The 17,316-nt window shown below is 41.6% G+C and overlaps 1 protein-coding gene across 1 annotated transcript; it reads left to right on the top strand.

The window, feature by feature from the left end:
* Positions 1-223: 223 nt before the first annotated feature.
* LOC121804094 lies at positions 224-2,723 on the top strand. The gene is made up of 3 exons (XM_042203637.1): positions 224-2,079; positions 2,211-2,407; positions 2,497-2,723. Exon 1 carries the CDS (start codon positions 224-226, stop codon positions 1,487-1,489), a length of 1,266 nt encoding a protein of 421 aa, XP_042059571.1. The 3' UTR covers positions 1,490-2,079; positions 2,211-2,407; positions 2,497-2,723.
* Positions 2,724-17,316: the final 14,593 nt, after the last annotated feature.

Below are 17,316 nucleotides of genomic sequence, written 5' to 3'. Positions count from 1 at the left end.
ATACAAATATTTTTGGTAATGAAATCAATCTACCCTAGGTAATATCCCCTAATTTGTGTAATACCTCCTAATTGATATATTATTATTACATTCCATGAATAGGAGATACTAGGGTTTGACATCTGGAGATTCTCTTGTAACATCAGCTGTAGCAGAAGGGGACAACAATTTAGTTACAGGGACGGAATCTGATACTCACAATGGTAGCTCTGGACATAATGCAATGGTGATTGTGCAAGATTCTGTTTCAACTATTGAGGATGAAGAATGGACTACTGAAAATGAAGATGTGATGCAGCAGCAAGAGGAATATGATGAGGATGAAGATAGTTTTAGAGAAGAGGAGGAAGTGCGTGATAGGAATGTTGAGAATCTTGAGCTGAACCAGAAGTTTGAGGTACGGGAACTTGAGCAAAGAGACTCACCTCATGTGATGGACAATGTAGTCTTAGGTTTCGATGAGGGTGTTGAAGTTGAAATACCAAGTGATGATGTTGAGAAAAGTATAAGGCATCAAGAAAAATCATTTGGGATGAATGATGGTTCTGTCAGCATGGTTGAAGAAAGAGTCATCATTGAAAGGTTTCCATCTGATGAACAAAATCTTCTGACTGCAGAGGATTGTCACGGGACAAGTGCTGATAGCTCGTCCTTGAAGGTACTGGATACATCAGCTTTGCCAGGTTCTGTTGGTGCAACCTGTACAGCAGCATCAGCTGATATCATAGATGGTGCTGATTCCTCAGGTAGCACCTGTCTAGCTCCCCATCCAACTGTAATTTCCTCGACAGTTGATGTTACAGCTGTGACAAGTCAGCCTATCGTGTCATCTGTATCTTCTACTGGAAGTCAGGGTGATTTACCAATCAAGCTCCAGTTTGGGCTGTTTTCTGGTCCTTCTTTGATTCCTTCTCCAGTGCCTGCTATACAGATTGGATCCATACAGATGCCCCTTCATATCAATCCTTCTATTGGTCCATCCATTACTCATATGCATCCATCACAGCCTCCAATGTTCCAATTTGGTCAGCTGCGATATACTTCTCCTATCTCGCAGGGAATTTTGCCAATGTCTTTTGTTCCGCCTAACATGCTGGGCCATCTTAATCTAAATCAGGATGTTTTAAACTCTGGAAATCACAAGGACGCTCAAGATGCTTCCACGCAGAACATAAGCAAGGACGAGACACCATCTGTTTTAGTGACTGATCAGCCAAGATTTGTTTCTGCATCATCTGTGCAATCTAATGGTGGACTTCTCTTGAGTGTAAATACAGTTTCAAATGCAGGCAATCATGATGAGAATTCTGCCGTCCATACATCTACTTCTGGGGCCTCTGGGCCCTGTGACGGAAAATTTATGTCAAACTCAAGTCCACATGCTGAAGAGAAAGGGCAGCTTCGTGCTGCTTCAAGGAACTATCCACCACCATCGAAGGCAAGGGGATCTGACAGACAGTCCCATCATGCACATCCAATGTCGCAGTAGTCTGCTAATGTTGACAGGAATTATGGCGTAAGAGGGGCAGGGGGAGAAGATTTGCTTATGCAGTTAAAAGTTCTAACACAAGGTCATTGGTCCAGGATCATGATATGCTTGCAGATTCAAATGGGTTTCACAGGAGACCTCGAAGATCCGTCCAACGAACTGAATTCCGGATTTGTGAAAACAATGACAGAAGACCAGCACCTGCAGCGGCTTCTTCTAGTGCTTTCACTAGAAGTGGGGCCAAGAGGGGTAGCATGTCTAATAGAACTATGAAGCACACTGAGTCCTTGGCATCTGGAAGGACGATATCTTCGGAGGTTGATAGGGAAGCAAAAGTAGTGGGGAAAGATTATTCGAGTAGGAGTCAGAATATCTCGAACCCTGGTGAAGCAAATCTGCGGAGAAATGCTTCTGAGGAGGATGTTGATGCTCCATTACAAAGTGGTGTTGTACGTGTTTTTAAACAACCTGGCATCGAAGCCCCTAGTGATGAGGACGATTTCATTGAAGTCAGATCCAAAAGGGAAATGCTATATGATCGGCGTGAACAAAGGGAAAAGGAGATAAAAGCAAAATCATGGACCACCAAGGTAATACTGATCGCAGAAGAAGCTCTTAGTATATGTTTGGCAATTTTGTGTTGGTATCTGTTTCTTCTCTTGAACTTGCATTTTTCTCTGCATCATCTATGCTAATTATATCTTTTTTTTTATCATATCAGCCACCACGTAAACCACGCCACTCCAGAAAAAAGGATGTAAGAAGCAATAATATATACCCAGTACCATTGGGCATTGAAGGAACAGCTGATCCTCAATTGGCCCTTTCTGTATCTGGAGGATCAACCGCATTTTCTTCTCCAGCTTCCCAGTCTCCAATTGGCATTCCTCCTGTTAATTCTGAAGCACATACTAACAAGTACATCTCCTAAGCAAAAATGTTAGTTGTTGGTATTTTGTATTAGCAAAATAACTAATATATTCTTCAACTTGTGCGTCTATTTGCAGGCCTTCACAATCCGATTCTGTATCTGTCGTCTCTAACAGTGGAAAAGAATGTGAACCTGGCCTTTTTGACAGCAAAAATATGGTATATGATCATACTGGATCACCCTAGAAATTGGTCTTTTTGACAGCAAATAAAATAAAAATTATGACCATGGTATGTGCTAGTGATTTATGGTTCTTATACTCCTAAGAGGCAGTGGTATTTCCAGTTCATCTGACACCCTATGTGTCTGCGATTGCATCATTTCTGACAGTCTTAAGGGAAAAATCAAAACTAGTTTAACTTTAACTATAGCCTGGTTTTCATCCTTAGGTATATGCATTTGAGATTGTGTTGACAATGGTATGCGATAACATTTAGTGGTTCTTATCTTCCTAAAAGGTAGCTATATATCCAATCCCAGAAACAGCTTGGGTTTTTGTCACGACCGCCCTTTAGGGTTAGTAAAAGGGGCGATCGTGATTAAGGGACTTGATGAACAGACATAGTAAACTAGGGTTTCAATAACGGTTTGATCAAGAATTTAAGTTAAATAAATAAACGACCAAGGGTATTTATGTTTAATAAAGGAAAAGACTTAAAGGTTTGACATTATCCAAAAGATGACGGGTTTTCCACATCCAATTAAACGGTTTCAAAGTTTAATAAAAGATAAGTAAAGAAAATGTCACAGCTAAAGCATCCAGGAGAAGAGTGAAGTCATGTGTGAAGACACCACGACACTCGGAGTTTCAAGACAACCATAGTAATTCATTTATTTATGCTCAACACTACCAACCACTCGTCGTCGCTCAACCTGCACATAGGGAAAACACATGCAGGGCTGAGTACTATAAAATACTCAGTGGCTCATGCCGAAAACATTTTAGATAAGAGTATATTTTATCATGCCATATGTAAGTAACCATCAGGGTTTTAGCTTTAGAAAGGCCCGAGGCACCAAAATATTCCATTGTTCAAAAATCGCGACTGCGCAGTCATTTTCCCATAGACGTCAACCATATCTGCTCATACATGACAAGGAATGCGGCCGCAAACCAGGTCACTAGACCGGCCAGCCCGTACGCTAGCACACGGTCTATCATAGGTGTACACTAATCCAAGTAGGGTTTGCGGCCCTACGGGGACCCGAATTCGATTTAAACAATAGTGGCAAATGCCACATCAGATAGGCACGTTAAAACAAAACACGACATGATAAACAAAAATTTTCCGTCAATAAAGCATTTAGGACATTGTTCTCATTTAAAAGAAAGCCCACCTCGACCGTTTAGATTTCAAGTACTACTTTCCCTTTGTTATCACGCTTCGCGCACGAGTTATCACCTTTAGATAATATGTAATATCAATCAGTCACAAACATTGACTCATAATTATGCATGTACAAATGATGGTTCAACAACATCATGTTATTGAAAAAGATGAAATCACATCAATGGGTTCGCGGTTTTGTTAAAGACAACTCAAAGTGAATGGAACTTTTCAGAAATTTAACACCATCAACCCTTTAGGGAAGAAGAGAACAGGATAGCCTTAACTTGGTGTTGTAGAAAGAAAAACCATTGAGTATGACACAATATATGTAGTGAAATCGAGCTAAAAAGAATTTCACTTCTGCAAGAAATAACTTGTCACATACATGGTTACAAAATAAAGGGGTGAACCAGTAGTTCCAAGAATAATATTCCATTCTTTGGAGAAAACATGTCTGGAGGTGTGATCATACTGAAGGTCATAACTGCAAACAACTTTACGAATGAAGTTCAATGACTGAAGCTCATAAGGTCAAAATATTGTTCTTACGAAAGATGAATCAAAGAAGACTACTAATCAAGATGTCCAAAGTTACATAGGCAAGCACAAATTTTCAAGAACTGAAAGTGAGTCATGACTCGGTATAGGAAAAAAAATAATGGGCATTACTTGCGAATTGTGAGTCGAACAAGGCCTTAAATAGACAAGGGCTCACCGTTAATTGAAAGGTTCCAAAAAAAAATCGTTCATTCTAGCTGCGAGGGTCACACTCCCTCGCACATTTTCGCAAGCCTGAACATGGTAACATCGTTCTACGAAATCGTGGATTCTATGTTGAGATTCATCGTATCGTCGAAATTAATAATTATTTTTGATGGTCGCATCTTCAAAGTCTTCTTGCCATGCCACGTAGTTTTCGAAATGCATTGCCATTGCACACGTGGTTTTAAAGTGTCGTAAACGTCGTCGTACTTGTGTCGCATCGCCACTTTGGCATCGTATGCAAGACTGCATAGTTTTATTAGATCTTAGGTATGATCTCGCCATTGTGAGGATACACCAAAGTTCGAAATATATACTTTCGTTGGTTTTATCACTCAGGAAAGTGTCATTGTAGTTGTCAACTTACAACTAAGTTCTAGCACGTTCAGTCTGGCCTACCTCGTAGGCACTCTATAATTTCAAGTATAGCTTGAAGTCTCGTACTTCAACGTATATTTGATCATTACCTAACTCAAGCTTCATATGGCTCATACGTTCGCAACGAAGTTCAAAAGTTCCACATTTCACTTTAATAGTGGTTCTCCACAATACCTCATACTTCATCGGTCATAAATTTTCACCACATAAACGTCATCCATATATTGCACAATCAACACATTTATTCGTATAAATCATTTGGTGTTCCATAGCATAACAAACATCGTACATTAATATATGTGAATAGCAACACTCAGTCAATCAATCATCCATGGAATCGCATTTCATAAATCATGCAGTTCATGCTCATCTATATCACAATCACAACTCACAACTACACGCGTATCATGCTTTGCATTTAACAGTTTCATAGTCATGAAATTTTAACCGCATAGGCATAAAATTTTGTTGTTCCTAGAAGCAACAAGTATTTTCTTCAAGTAAATTTTGCAGTTTCGTGGACGTAATAGCAAATCTCAACATCAACCAATACAAGTTCACAATCATACTTCAATATCCAGCACCTTCAACGCCATCATGCCTCATTGTTAAACAAAAGCAATTGTATAATCTCATAGTGTCTCCCGGTTCATACCTTCACAACATTTTCCAAAAGCCATAGTACTTATTTCTCACAGGTGTTGTTTCATAGTATGATTAAGTAATCACACTCATACGTCACGTTTCACAATTCACGTAATTTCAATCATTTAGAATTTCATCTATCCAAACTCATAGAAGTCCAATCACATATTTGCCGATTTTTCTTATCGGGGTGTGCACAACAATATTCATCATTTTTGGCATAGTCGTATTAAGCAATTTCATATCCATGTATTTTCATCATCCCACAATTCCAAGCAACATTTTCAAAGACGTCATATTATCTTTGATTCCCATCGAAAATTTCAAGCTTCGGTAATTCAATCCAAAACTCACAAAAAATATTTTTACCTCTTTCTTCGTGGTTGGGCGGGGCGAGCTGCGGTGTTGAGCCTTTGACGATTATCAATTAGTAAATTTACACATGAATAGACTTTGACTCAACAAGGCTCTTGGGTCCGGAGCGGAAAGAATTGAGGCTCTGATACCAAACTGTCACGACCGCCCTTCTAGAGTATAATAAATGCGGCGATCACGACTTAAACGGACTTAAATACAATCAAAGAAAAAGGGACTAGGGTTTTATAAAAGGGGTTTGACCAAGGTATTTAATGACAAATAATCAAAAGAAAAGGGCAGAGCGACGCTTTGACAGATAGATTACTTAACTTCTTTTAGTATTATATAAAACTTAACGTTTTGATATTAACATCTTTCAGTATTATATTATGGAATGTTTGTCTTTCACTATAGAATAAAGGTGCATGCTTGAAATTAATTACTCATGTAATATACTTTTAATTTGGCAACAAGTTTTAGTAACGTACTCTTGGCATCTACTACAATCTTTTATGTATTATTTTGGGAATTGTATGACATATTTAATACTTTATGTAAATAATACAATCGATGTCACGACCGCCCTTCTAGGGTATAATAAATGTGGCGATCACGACTTAAACGGACTTAAATACAGTCAAAGAAAAAGGGACTAGGGTTTTATAAAAGGCGGTTGACCAAGGTATTTAATGACAAATAATCAAAAGAAAGGGGCAGAGCGACGCTTTGACAGATAGACTAAATAGAGGAAGCAATTATCATCATTTATTTCGAAATAACGAGGGTTCAACGTATTCCAAAACATATCATGTCTTTAGATTCTAAACGGAACTCAAAATAGTGTCAAGATCAAACAATAAGTAAAACAGGTTTCAGCGGAAGCATCCAAGAGAAGAGTGAAGTTATGTGTGAAGACACAACAACACTCACAGATCAAAGATAAACAATTAATTCTTCAATGAACTTGCTCAACACCACCATACTCTCGTCGCCGCTCAACTTGCACATAGGGAAAACACATCAGGGCTGAGTACTATAAAGATACTCAGTGGACTTATGCCGAAAACATTTTCATAAAAATTATTATTTATCATGCCATACATACGTAACCATCTGGGTTTAGCTTTAGAAAGGCCCGAGGCACTCAAAATCATTTCTCATTGTAAAAGTCGACTGGTCAGTCATTTTAGATTTAGGACATTGTTCTCATTTAAAAGAAAGCCCACCTCGACATTTTAGATTTCAAGTACTGCTTTCCCTTTGTTATCACGCTTCGCGCACGAGTTATCACCTTTAGATAATATGTAATACCAATCAGTCACAAACATTGACTCATAATTATGCATGTCCCCACGTTTTTCCTTTTTCCCCATCGACAAAAGGAAACACACCATAGCATACATCCTTGAATAACACATCACTTCATCATAGAGTGGTTCTTTAACACATATATAAATCATGTATATCACCTCACATAACAACATAGTTGCTTTTTTTTTTGTAAAGATAGGAATCTGGCTGCACTACGAAATCATTTTGTAAAAATCATCATAATTCACCCGACTTCCGTTAGGGCTAAAATTTTACCACAATGCAGTAGACTCATCAAATATCTTCCAGTTAAAAATTCACGTCAAAATAACCTTTTTAGGTCTGTCAAATCGAAAACGTAACCTACTGGTCGAGAAAATATTTTCGGGCAGAACTGCGCAGTTAACTTAAAAAATTTACCAAAACTTCATCCTTTGTCCAGAAGGGTTGAAACTCACACACAACATAGAAGACACCATGAAGTTTACTCAGAAATAGGAATCGAACAAAAAGGAGTTCATTTGGTTGGTCAAATACGTGTCGGAGCCTACTGTCCGAACTCACCGTTTTTTCATGTTTCAAAATTCGAATTAGAGTTTTATCCCCATTCATTCAAACACACCCTTTTCATGCTTCTAACACACAAACATGCTTAAAAGAATCCTCACACTCATGTTTTCATATAATCACACATCATTCACCAATGATCTATTTAGACTTCACGCAATTTGTACTCAAACGCATACACACATACAAACACAAATTCCCCACCGATTAGATCCTTAGATTTGAGATCCCTACACTCACTATATGCATGAGGGAGTCAAAAGAATGTTTGAATGGAGAGGATGAAGAATAGAGGTTTGATTGTAACTTCCTTGATCGAAACAATCGGTAGAACAAATAGAAATCTTGATTCTTCAACGAACTCTTGGCAAGGGTGCAAAGGATCTTGAATGGAGTAGAAGAACAAGTGTGAGAGGAGTGGAGGGGAGGGGATGGGCGTGTGGAAAGAGGGAGTAGGTGTGTGAGATTGTGGTGGCTAGGGTTAGGGGTTTAGTCTCTTATTTATAGAGTTAAGAATAGAATACCCCACAATTAATGAAAGATTTGGGAGAATTAATTAGATGAGGATTTGGGGAGATTTGAAGGGGGAGAGTGGCGTGAATTTGGGGAGGAATAAGGAGGAAATTTCGAAAATCATAGGCTATTTAATTAGCCTATGATTAAAATTGTATTTCACGGAGTAGAATAAAATAATACGGAGCCGAAAATTAATAAAAATCCTCCCACATTATAAGGAAGTAGGCGTGTGATTTGGCCCTCCTACAAGGAAAAATTTCAAATCTTTAATAAAATAAAGTAAGGTAAGATTTGCTAAGATATTCCAATTCATTCATGGAGAGAAATAAAGAAGGGATCCAAATAAATAATAAATAATTCCTCCCTCTCACAAAATTTGGAAGATTTCGAAATGTCCCTTAGTACAACAATAGGAGTCGATTTTCTCATGAAGAAATAAAGTAATTAGGCTTTGGATTTAATTGGATAATTATCCCAAGCAAAAAATTAAATCCAAAAAAATAGAATTCCTCTCCAACGATTAATAGTGGTCGAAAATTTCTCAACAAAAGGGCAAGGTAATTATTGATGATCCTATTTAAATCTCACTCACCCTTAGGAAGAAATAATTCACCGCAATATATTTCATCCCCCATCAATTATTTAAAAGCCACGTCATAAAATCAACGAATTTGACTTGGTCAAAACAAAATTAGGTCACCAAGGAAGTCAAATAACTATTTGCATTTAATTTGCGACCATCAAAGAAATAAAAGCACTCGATTTAGGGTTCGAAAAAATTAGGGTTCAAAAAGTGGGGCATTACATCCTACCACTCTTAAAAGAAATTTCGTCCCGAAATTTGGTACCTTCATGGGAAGAGTTCTGGGTATGATTCCATCATCTTGTCCTCAAGCTCCCACGTGGCTTCTTCGTACCCGTGGTTTCTCCACTGTACTTTCACGTAAGCAACTGGTTTATTTCTCACGTTCTGGATCTTCCGGTCTAAAATCATCTGGGGTCTCTTCTGGTAGCTCAAGTCCGGGTTCAAAGTGACTTCTTCGTAATGAATCTCGTGCTTTGGGTCAAACACGTATTTCCACAATTGCGACACATGAAAGACATTGTGCACGTTTCCAAGGTTTGGGGGTAGCGCCAAACGGTAGGCAACAAGACCCACTCCTTCAAGGATTTCATAAGGCCCAATAAATTGCGGTTTCAATTTTCCCTTGACACCGAAGCGCGTTACCCTTTCGACGGGGACACCTTGAGAAAGACTTGGTCGCCCGCTTGAAATTGTAAGTCGGTTTGTCGTGCATCCGCGTATGACTTCTGTCTGTCTTGAGCTTCTTTTATCCTCGCACGAATTTGTCGAACGATTCCAACCATTTCTTCAACTGCATCGGGCCCGAGCACCCTTCTCTCACCAACTTCATCCCTGTAGAGCGGGGATCTACACTTTCTCCCGTACAAGGCTTCGTATGGCGCCATGTTTATCGTTGTCTGGAAACTGTTGTTGTAGGCGAACTCAATTAGTGGTAGCGCGGACTCCCAACTTCCTCCTCGGTCTAACACCACGGCTCTTAACATATCCTCGAGGGTTTGGATCGTTCTTTCGGATTGCCCATCCGTCTGCGGGTGAAATGCTGTGCTGAAGTTCAGTCGAGTGCCTAGCTCACGTTGTAGGTTGATCCAAAATCTTGATGTGAATTTCGGGTCACGGTCAGACGTGATCGTCACTGGGACTCCATGCAGTCGCACTATTTCTTTTATATACATTTGAGCTAGCTTGTTTGATCCATAGGTTAAGGGAATTTGTATGAAGTGTGCACTCTTAGTGAGTCGGTCTATAATCACCCATATGGCAGTATTCCCTCTTTGCGTCTTTGGCAATGCTGTCTGATAAGTCGTATTCTAGGCCTTGGTTACTGGTCAGTATAATGTGCATAATTGGAATATATCTGCAAAACAGTTGCGAAAGTGTGCAGGGAGAGTGTTCTAGCCAGTATGGAATGTTCGGATAATTCAGGTGAAAAGGGCGTCAGCAGGGTGCAATACTGACCAGGGTGCATACCAAAAAGGCTCGAGATGGAGAAGAACGATAGCTGGGAAAATCAGCCGCAAGGAAGGGGGCAAAAGAGTCATTTAATGAAGAGAACCTACCCTAAAAATCAAGGGAGGCCTCCCTATAAAAGGAAGCCACTTGGAGAGAGAATCATCATCAATTAGTTCATCAACTCCTACGCTTAGTTAGAAATCTCTCTTCGGTATATCAATCCTTCAGCATTATCCTTCATGTTCCCGTTCCTCGCCACAGCCATGGTCACCTGAAGCTCAGCAGTTCGCCGGAGTTCCCCAACTTCTCATTCCAGTCAGCGTGTTTCGTAGTGTTAACAGTTTCATCGCCCGTGTGGCAAAACAATCTTTACTTGCTTTCTTTGTTAATCGCACTTTGTTTTCTTACGTTGGATCTGCTGCACGTTCAATATTTGTTTACTTTGAAGTCTTAGTTGTGATCCAAACGTTTTATGATATGAAGTTGTTTTTCTGTATCGGTTCTTGTTTGATTTCGTTCTTTTCTGCCTAGATAGCTTAGATCCAGTTGTTACAGTAATTTCCAGTTGTTGCGAGCATGTTTTCATTTTCGAATTGATAGATCTGAGTTTATGAGTTCAGTTTGCTGTTAGATTTTAGATTTGAAATAGTTAAGTGTGAAGGCCTAGTTTACGTAGTTGTGCCACCTTGCATGTCACCCAGTAAGTTTAGTTGCAGTTTCGGTGTTCGATATTTTGATTTGAAGTTTTAATTGTAGATCTGTGTTCATGAAGTTGTTAATCTGTGTTTCTATGGTGATAAGTCTGGATTTGCTGATCTGAATTGATACTTGTTGGAGAAGACAATGTCCACATCCAAATTTGGGACCACTTTTGCTTTTTAACCACGTTTACTTTTGTCCTTACTTTTCAGCTGTTACTTTTCAGATCTGTAGGCCTATTCACCTAATTACCTCTTTTTCCTCTGATATTCCGTTTAGACATTTATAGGAAACTCGTGCTTTCCATATATTTCTGAAACATCATGTTCCCCACTCTCACGTACACAGCCGCCTGTCAAACATCTCTTCCACCTCTTAGTCAGTAGAGTACCATCTTAAATTCCAGCCTAGATTAAGTCTCAACCCAAAGCGTGGTAGCTAACCAAACCTTCCAGAATATCACCACGATACCCAAACGCATCATCTCTGTGGGATTCGACCCTTACGTCCACTATACTAGTCAGTAGAAGTGGGTTGAGGAATTTTTGATACCTGGTTCAGGCTTAGCTGGGATTTCCATCCTGATCAGTAGGATACATCCTTTGCTCGAAACGACACCTGACACAAACCTGCACCTATCAAATGGCGCAGTTGCCGGGGATGAATGGCGTTGTTAGCTGTTATTGTGTGTGATACTTTGGCGTATATATTGTTCATAATATTTTCTCTTTCTTTTTCTTTCAGTTTATGAGAAGCAGTTCGGCTCCTGACCATCGGAGACCGAAGATACTCCAGCGAGGAACTATACTTGTGACCACTCGTTCTGGACTGTCGAAAGCTCTGTCTGACATAGGCACGAGTAGTGACGAAGAGCAAGACATCGTAGAAGGAGGAATACCAGAGCAGATACTACAGTTGGAGGGTAACCCAAGGAGAATGGCAGACCACAATGATGACGATCCAGAGATCGGGACGCTAACGCGCATACCGAAGGAGAACCACCGCAAGCTATAGTAGTCACCCCGGGGCAGACAACTTGTGATGTGAAGCCCCATGTTATTGCAATCCTGCCCACGTACTATGGAAAGAGCTATGAAGGCGCTTACGAATTCCTTCATGAGTTCTGTAAGATTTGTATGGCACAGAGAAGACCAGCAGGGGCGACCGAGGATGACTACAAATTGAAGGCTTTGCCGTTCGTTCTAAAAGGGGAGGTTAACACCTGGTTCATGCGGTTGCCCCCCAATTCCATTGAGAGTTGGGCAGATTTCAAGTCGGCGTTGTTAGGGGAATTCTTCCCATCATCGAAGACGAGTGCATTGAAGAGAGAGATAACCAGTGTGAAGCAAGGGTATGATGAACCCTTGAGTGATTATTGGGCGAAGTATATGAGTCTTTTGGATGCATGTCCGAATCATCGTATGGCCGATATATAAATACATCATACCTTTTATGAGGGGATGAACAAGGCAATGGAAGACTTGGAAAACTCTTCGTCAGGAGGAAGTTTCACGCAGTTAAGGGTCAGCGAAGCTAAAAGGGTCCTAGGGAAGTTATTGAGTGCAAAGAAGGAGTTCGACAGTTCTAGGGATGGCTACAGCAGAGTAAGAATTGCTAGTGCCTTGTCTACTGACCAGGAGCATAAAATAGAGCAGAAGATGGATTTGAAGATGGACGAATTGAAGAAGACACTCCTGAGCGCGAACGAGATGAACGCACCACCACCTTCCCCAACTGGGAGCTACAAAGGTGCAGAGCAGGGAATTCAAGGGTCGGGCTATGATCAGCCTAATGATTTCGTCAATATGGAGCAAGTTAATGCAGTCGGGAACTACAATTCTAGTGGGCATTGGATCCAAGGAAGGCAGCGGGACGCACCGTGGAGGGACCATCCGAACTTTCGATGGGGAGACGAGAACCAAAATCAAAACCAAGGTCCAGGTCAGAATCAATACCACCCTCACCCAAACCAGAATCCCAACCGTGGCCCAGCAAATCCCGACCACCAGGCCAAATGGTCAGGAAGGAACAAACAAACTCATAACCAGAACCCACAGAACCAAAACCCAAACCATGTTTATGTACCACCCCACTAGAGAAACTTCCAAAATTACCAGAGTCAGCATAATCAAGGTTCCCAACATCAGCAGAACCAAAACCAGTTCCAAAGCCAGAACCATTTCCAAGGCCAGAACCATAATCAATATCATCAAGACCAGTACAACCCTCCTGGCCAGTATAACCATTACCCATCTAACCAGAACCAGCAAAACTTCCAAAATTACCAACCCAACCAAAACGCCCAGTATAACCATCACCAAGGACCAAATCAGTCTCAATATCCTAACAGGTCGAGAAGATCTATGGAGGACACGATGGGAGAATTGCTCGCTTAGCAGCAAAGTATCAAGGGTGAGTTGCAGTCCAATAATGAAGTAGTGCAGGGGATGCAAAATGCCCAGAAGGAGCATAAGGCGAACATAGACATGATGAATAGACAATTGGCTCAGCTGGCGAGTTCAATGGGTGAAATGAAGGGAAATTCAGGAAAACTCCCATCTACAGTCCATGTTCCTAAAAAGGCGAACGTGAGCAAGGTCACATTGCGGTCCGATACTGCCTATGAGGGACCCCAACCGAAGAAGTCCAACGGAGAGCCTAGTGGGACGAATATACTGAAGGATGTCATCTCGGAGGGAGAGCTCAACAGACCTCTACCTCAGATGCAGGATCCATTCTTTTTGGATAGCGCACCATTGGAAAAAAATGAAACAAGAGGCGTACTGCCCAGGAGAGACCCTCCTAAGGAAACGGAACCCACGAAGGAGGCTCCAGCCCAGAATGTACCCAAGGACAACTCCGGAAAGGCTGTTGAAGGACCGACTGAAGAGGCGAAAGAAAAAAAACCATTCCCTTACCGGTTCGTGACCAAGAGGAAGAAGGAAAACCCAGTGGATTACATGTCAATTTTTGGGAAGCTGGATATCACCATACCATTCCTCCAAGCCGTGAAGCTACCCCCGCTTGGAAAATTTATCAAAGAATTCATAGATGGGAAAGCCCAGAAGGATGGGAAGATCACGGTGGAAGGAATAGCGTCAGCAATTGTGCAAGAAAAGCTACCGCCCAAGAGAGCAGACCCAAGTATGTTCACTTTGTCCATAACTATAGGAGATGTAAAAGTCGAGCATGCAATGTGTGACCTGGGAGCTTCTATTAATATTATGCCTTTGTCAATCTATAATCAACTGAAGGGAGTAACGTTGTCAAACACTAAGGTGTTGATCCAACTGGCTGATAGATCATGCATAAGTCCTGAGGGTGTATTAGAAAATGTGTTGGTGAGAGTACATGATTTTACTTATCCTGCTGACTTTTACGTGATCAAGATGAGTGAGTTTGAAGCTAGGGAATCTAGTGGTATTTTGCTAGGGAGACCGTTTTTGCGAACAACCAAGACGATTGTAGATATGGCTGAAGGGACAATTTGCATTGATTTTCATGGAGAGAAGTTTACCTTTGATATCAATGAGGCCATGAAAAAGCCTATCGATTCTGAAAATCTATGCTATGTGGATGTAATTGACCCACTAGTCCAAGATTTTCTTGAGCCTGAATTATTGCTGGAAAAGCTACAAGCATTGGATGTATATGGGCAGGCTGATGTGGAGGCAGCTGCATGGTGTGACCTGATCAGTAGCCAAGGGTTAACTGATGAAGAGATAGAAGGAGCTATTAAGGACTTCTGCCAGAAATCAGAATTTATTGGAGCCGCAGGGGCTAAGCTACTAGTCAGTACAGATGAATTTTCAGAGGGAGAATTAGAAAAGGAAGGGGATGCTGCAAGGAACCCCCTACCAGCAGACACACTTCTCCCACAAGTTGAATTGAAGAAGTCACCAGCAACCCTGAAATATGCCTTTCTCGGGGAGGAAAATTCATATCCGGTGATCATAAGCAGCAGCCTGACAAAGGAGCAAGAAGCAAGGCTACTGACCGTCTAAGGCAGTAACAAGAAAGCAATTGGATGGAGCCTTACAGATTTGGTGGGAATAAGCCCTGGCGTCTGCATGCATCATATTAGGCTAGAAGAAGGGGCAAAGGCACATCGAGATTCGCAGAGGATGGTGAATCCCAACATGCGGGAGGAAATATTGAAGGAAATCTTGAAGTTGCTGTCATTAGGGATTATCTATTCGGTGCCCGATAGCGAGTGGGCCAGCCCTGTGCACATGTTTCCCAAGAAGTCTGGGATTCAGGTGGTTCAAAATGAGAGGAATGAGCTGACACCGACAAGGCTAGTCACTGGTTGGCGGATGTGCATAGATTACCGCAAGCTGAACGCCTCGACTAGGAAAGACCACTTCCCTCTACCGTTCATCGACCAGATGTTGGAGCGACTGGCTGGGAAGAAGTACTTTTGTTTTTTTGATGGGTACAGCGGGTATTTTCAAATCTACATGAACCCTGAAGACCAGGATATGACCACCTTCACTTGCCCGTTTGGAACCTATGTGTACAGACGCATGCCGTTTGGACTTTGCAAGGCTCCGGGAAAATTTTAGCGATGCATGATGAGCATATTTTCCGATTTAATTGAGGAGTGTATAGAAATATTCATGGATGACTTCACAGTCTACAGAGACTCTTTCGACTCATGCCTTCGTCATTTGGATATAGTCTTGGAGAGGTGTCGAGCGAAGAGCCTAGTCTTAAATTTTGAGAAGTGTCATTTCATTTGCATCGTCCTAGGGCACGTGGTGTCAGAGAGAGGTATCCAGGTGGATCAGTCCAAAGTTGACGTCATTTCTAAACCACCGTTCCCTACTGACCAGAAGGAAATAAGGGGTTTTCTGGGGCACGCGGGGTTTTATCGCCGATTTATTAAAGACTTCGCCAAAATTGCCCAACCCCTTACCAGACTTCTTCAAAACGAAGTGGAATTCAATTTTGATGAACAGTGCAAGACTGCTTTCAACCTCCTCAAAGAGAAGCTGGTATCTGCACCCATTATCCGGGCTCCTGACTAGGATCATCAGTTCGAAGTGATGTGTGATGCCAGCGATTACGCGGTGGGAGCTGTTTTGTGTCAGAAGATCGACGGGAAAAGGTATGTATATTTCTATGCGTCTAAAACTTTGAATCAAGCTCAAAGGAATTATGATACCACTGAGAAGGAGATGCTGGCCGTGGTGTACTCATTTGAGAAGTTTCGACAGTACTTGTTGGTATTAAAGGTCTTCGTTTATACTGACCATGCAGCCATCAAGTACCTGGTTACCAAGAAAGAATCCCCGTTTGATCCGATGGGTACGCCTGTTACAAGAGTTCGTTTGGGAGGTAGAAGACAAGAAAGGGGTCGAAAACAAAGTTGCGGATCATTTGAGTAGGATAGTGCAAGATGGGAGCAGCGAGGAAGTACGAGATCGATTCCCTGAGGAACACTTGTGTGAAGTGATTTTCGCCGCCAGAAAAATTGACTGGGAAGAAGTGATGAAGCTTACTGGCCAGGATGTGACAGAAAAAGGAAAGGAAAAAATAGGGCAGGAGCCATGGTATGCGGACTTAGCCAACTACTTAGTTTCAGGAGAGCTTCCAGAAGTGCCGAACGTCACCAAAGCTCAAAGAATGAAGATCAAGAGTGAAGCGAAATACTACTTTTGGGACGACCCGTATCTCTGGAGGGTAGGGGCAGATCAAGTGATAAGAAGGTGCGTTCCTGACTGGGAGCAGAGAGACGAATTGACGCATTGACACTCTTTGGCATGTGGAGGACACTTCGGTCCCAAGAAGACGACAAGAAAGATTCTGGATAGCGGATTTTATTGGCCAACCCTCAACAAAGATGCCTACGAATTCTGTAGAGGTTGTGAGCATTGTCAACTGACCGGTAGAATATCAGCACGAGATGATATGCCACAAGTCCCGATCATTGTTTGTGAGTTGTTCGACATATGGGGGATGGATTTCATGGGGCCTTTTCCCTCGTCGTATGGGAACTTGTATATCTTAGTTGCAGTTGACTACGTCTCCAAGTGGGTAAAAGCCAAGGCTACGAGCATGTGTGAAGCAAGAGAGGTTGCCAAGTTCCTCAAAAGTAACATTTTCAGTCGTTTCGGAGTACCAAGGGCCATAATATCCGATCAAGGCACCCACTTCTGTAACCGCACCATCGAAGCCTTGATGAAGAAGTACGGTGTGCACCACAGATTATCCAGCCCCTACTATCCGCAAGCAAACGGTCAAGCCGAGATCTCTAACCGAGAGATAAAGAAGATTCTAGAAAAAACCGTCA

Source organism: Salvia splendens, chromosome 5 (assembly GCF_004379255.2).
Source record: "Salvia splendens isolate huo1 chromosome 5, SspV2, whole genome shotgun sequence".
In the NCBI taxonomy this organism is placed as follows: Eukaryota; Viridiplantae; Streptophyta; class Magnoliopsida; order Lamiales; family Lamiaceae; genus Salvia; species Salvia splendens.
Note: the sequence above shows the minus strand (reverse complement) of the source record. Positions and strands in the feature narration are given on the sequence as shown.

Bases quoted from the DNA above. Each gene is read 5' to 3' on its own strand.
- LOC121804094 (XM_042203637.1), top strand. From the start codon at position 224: ATGGTGATTGTGCAAGATTCTGTTTCAACTATTGAGGATGAAGAATGG.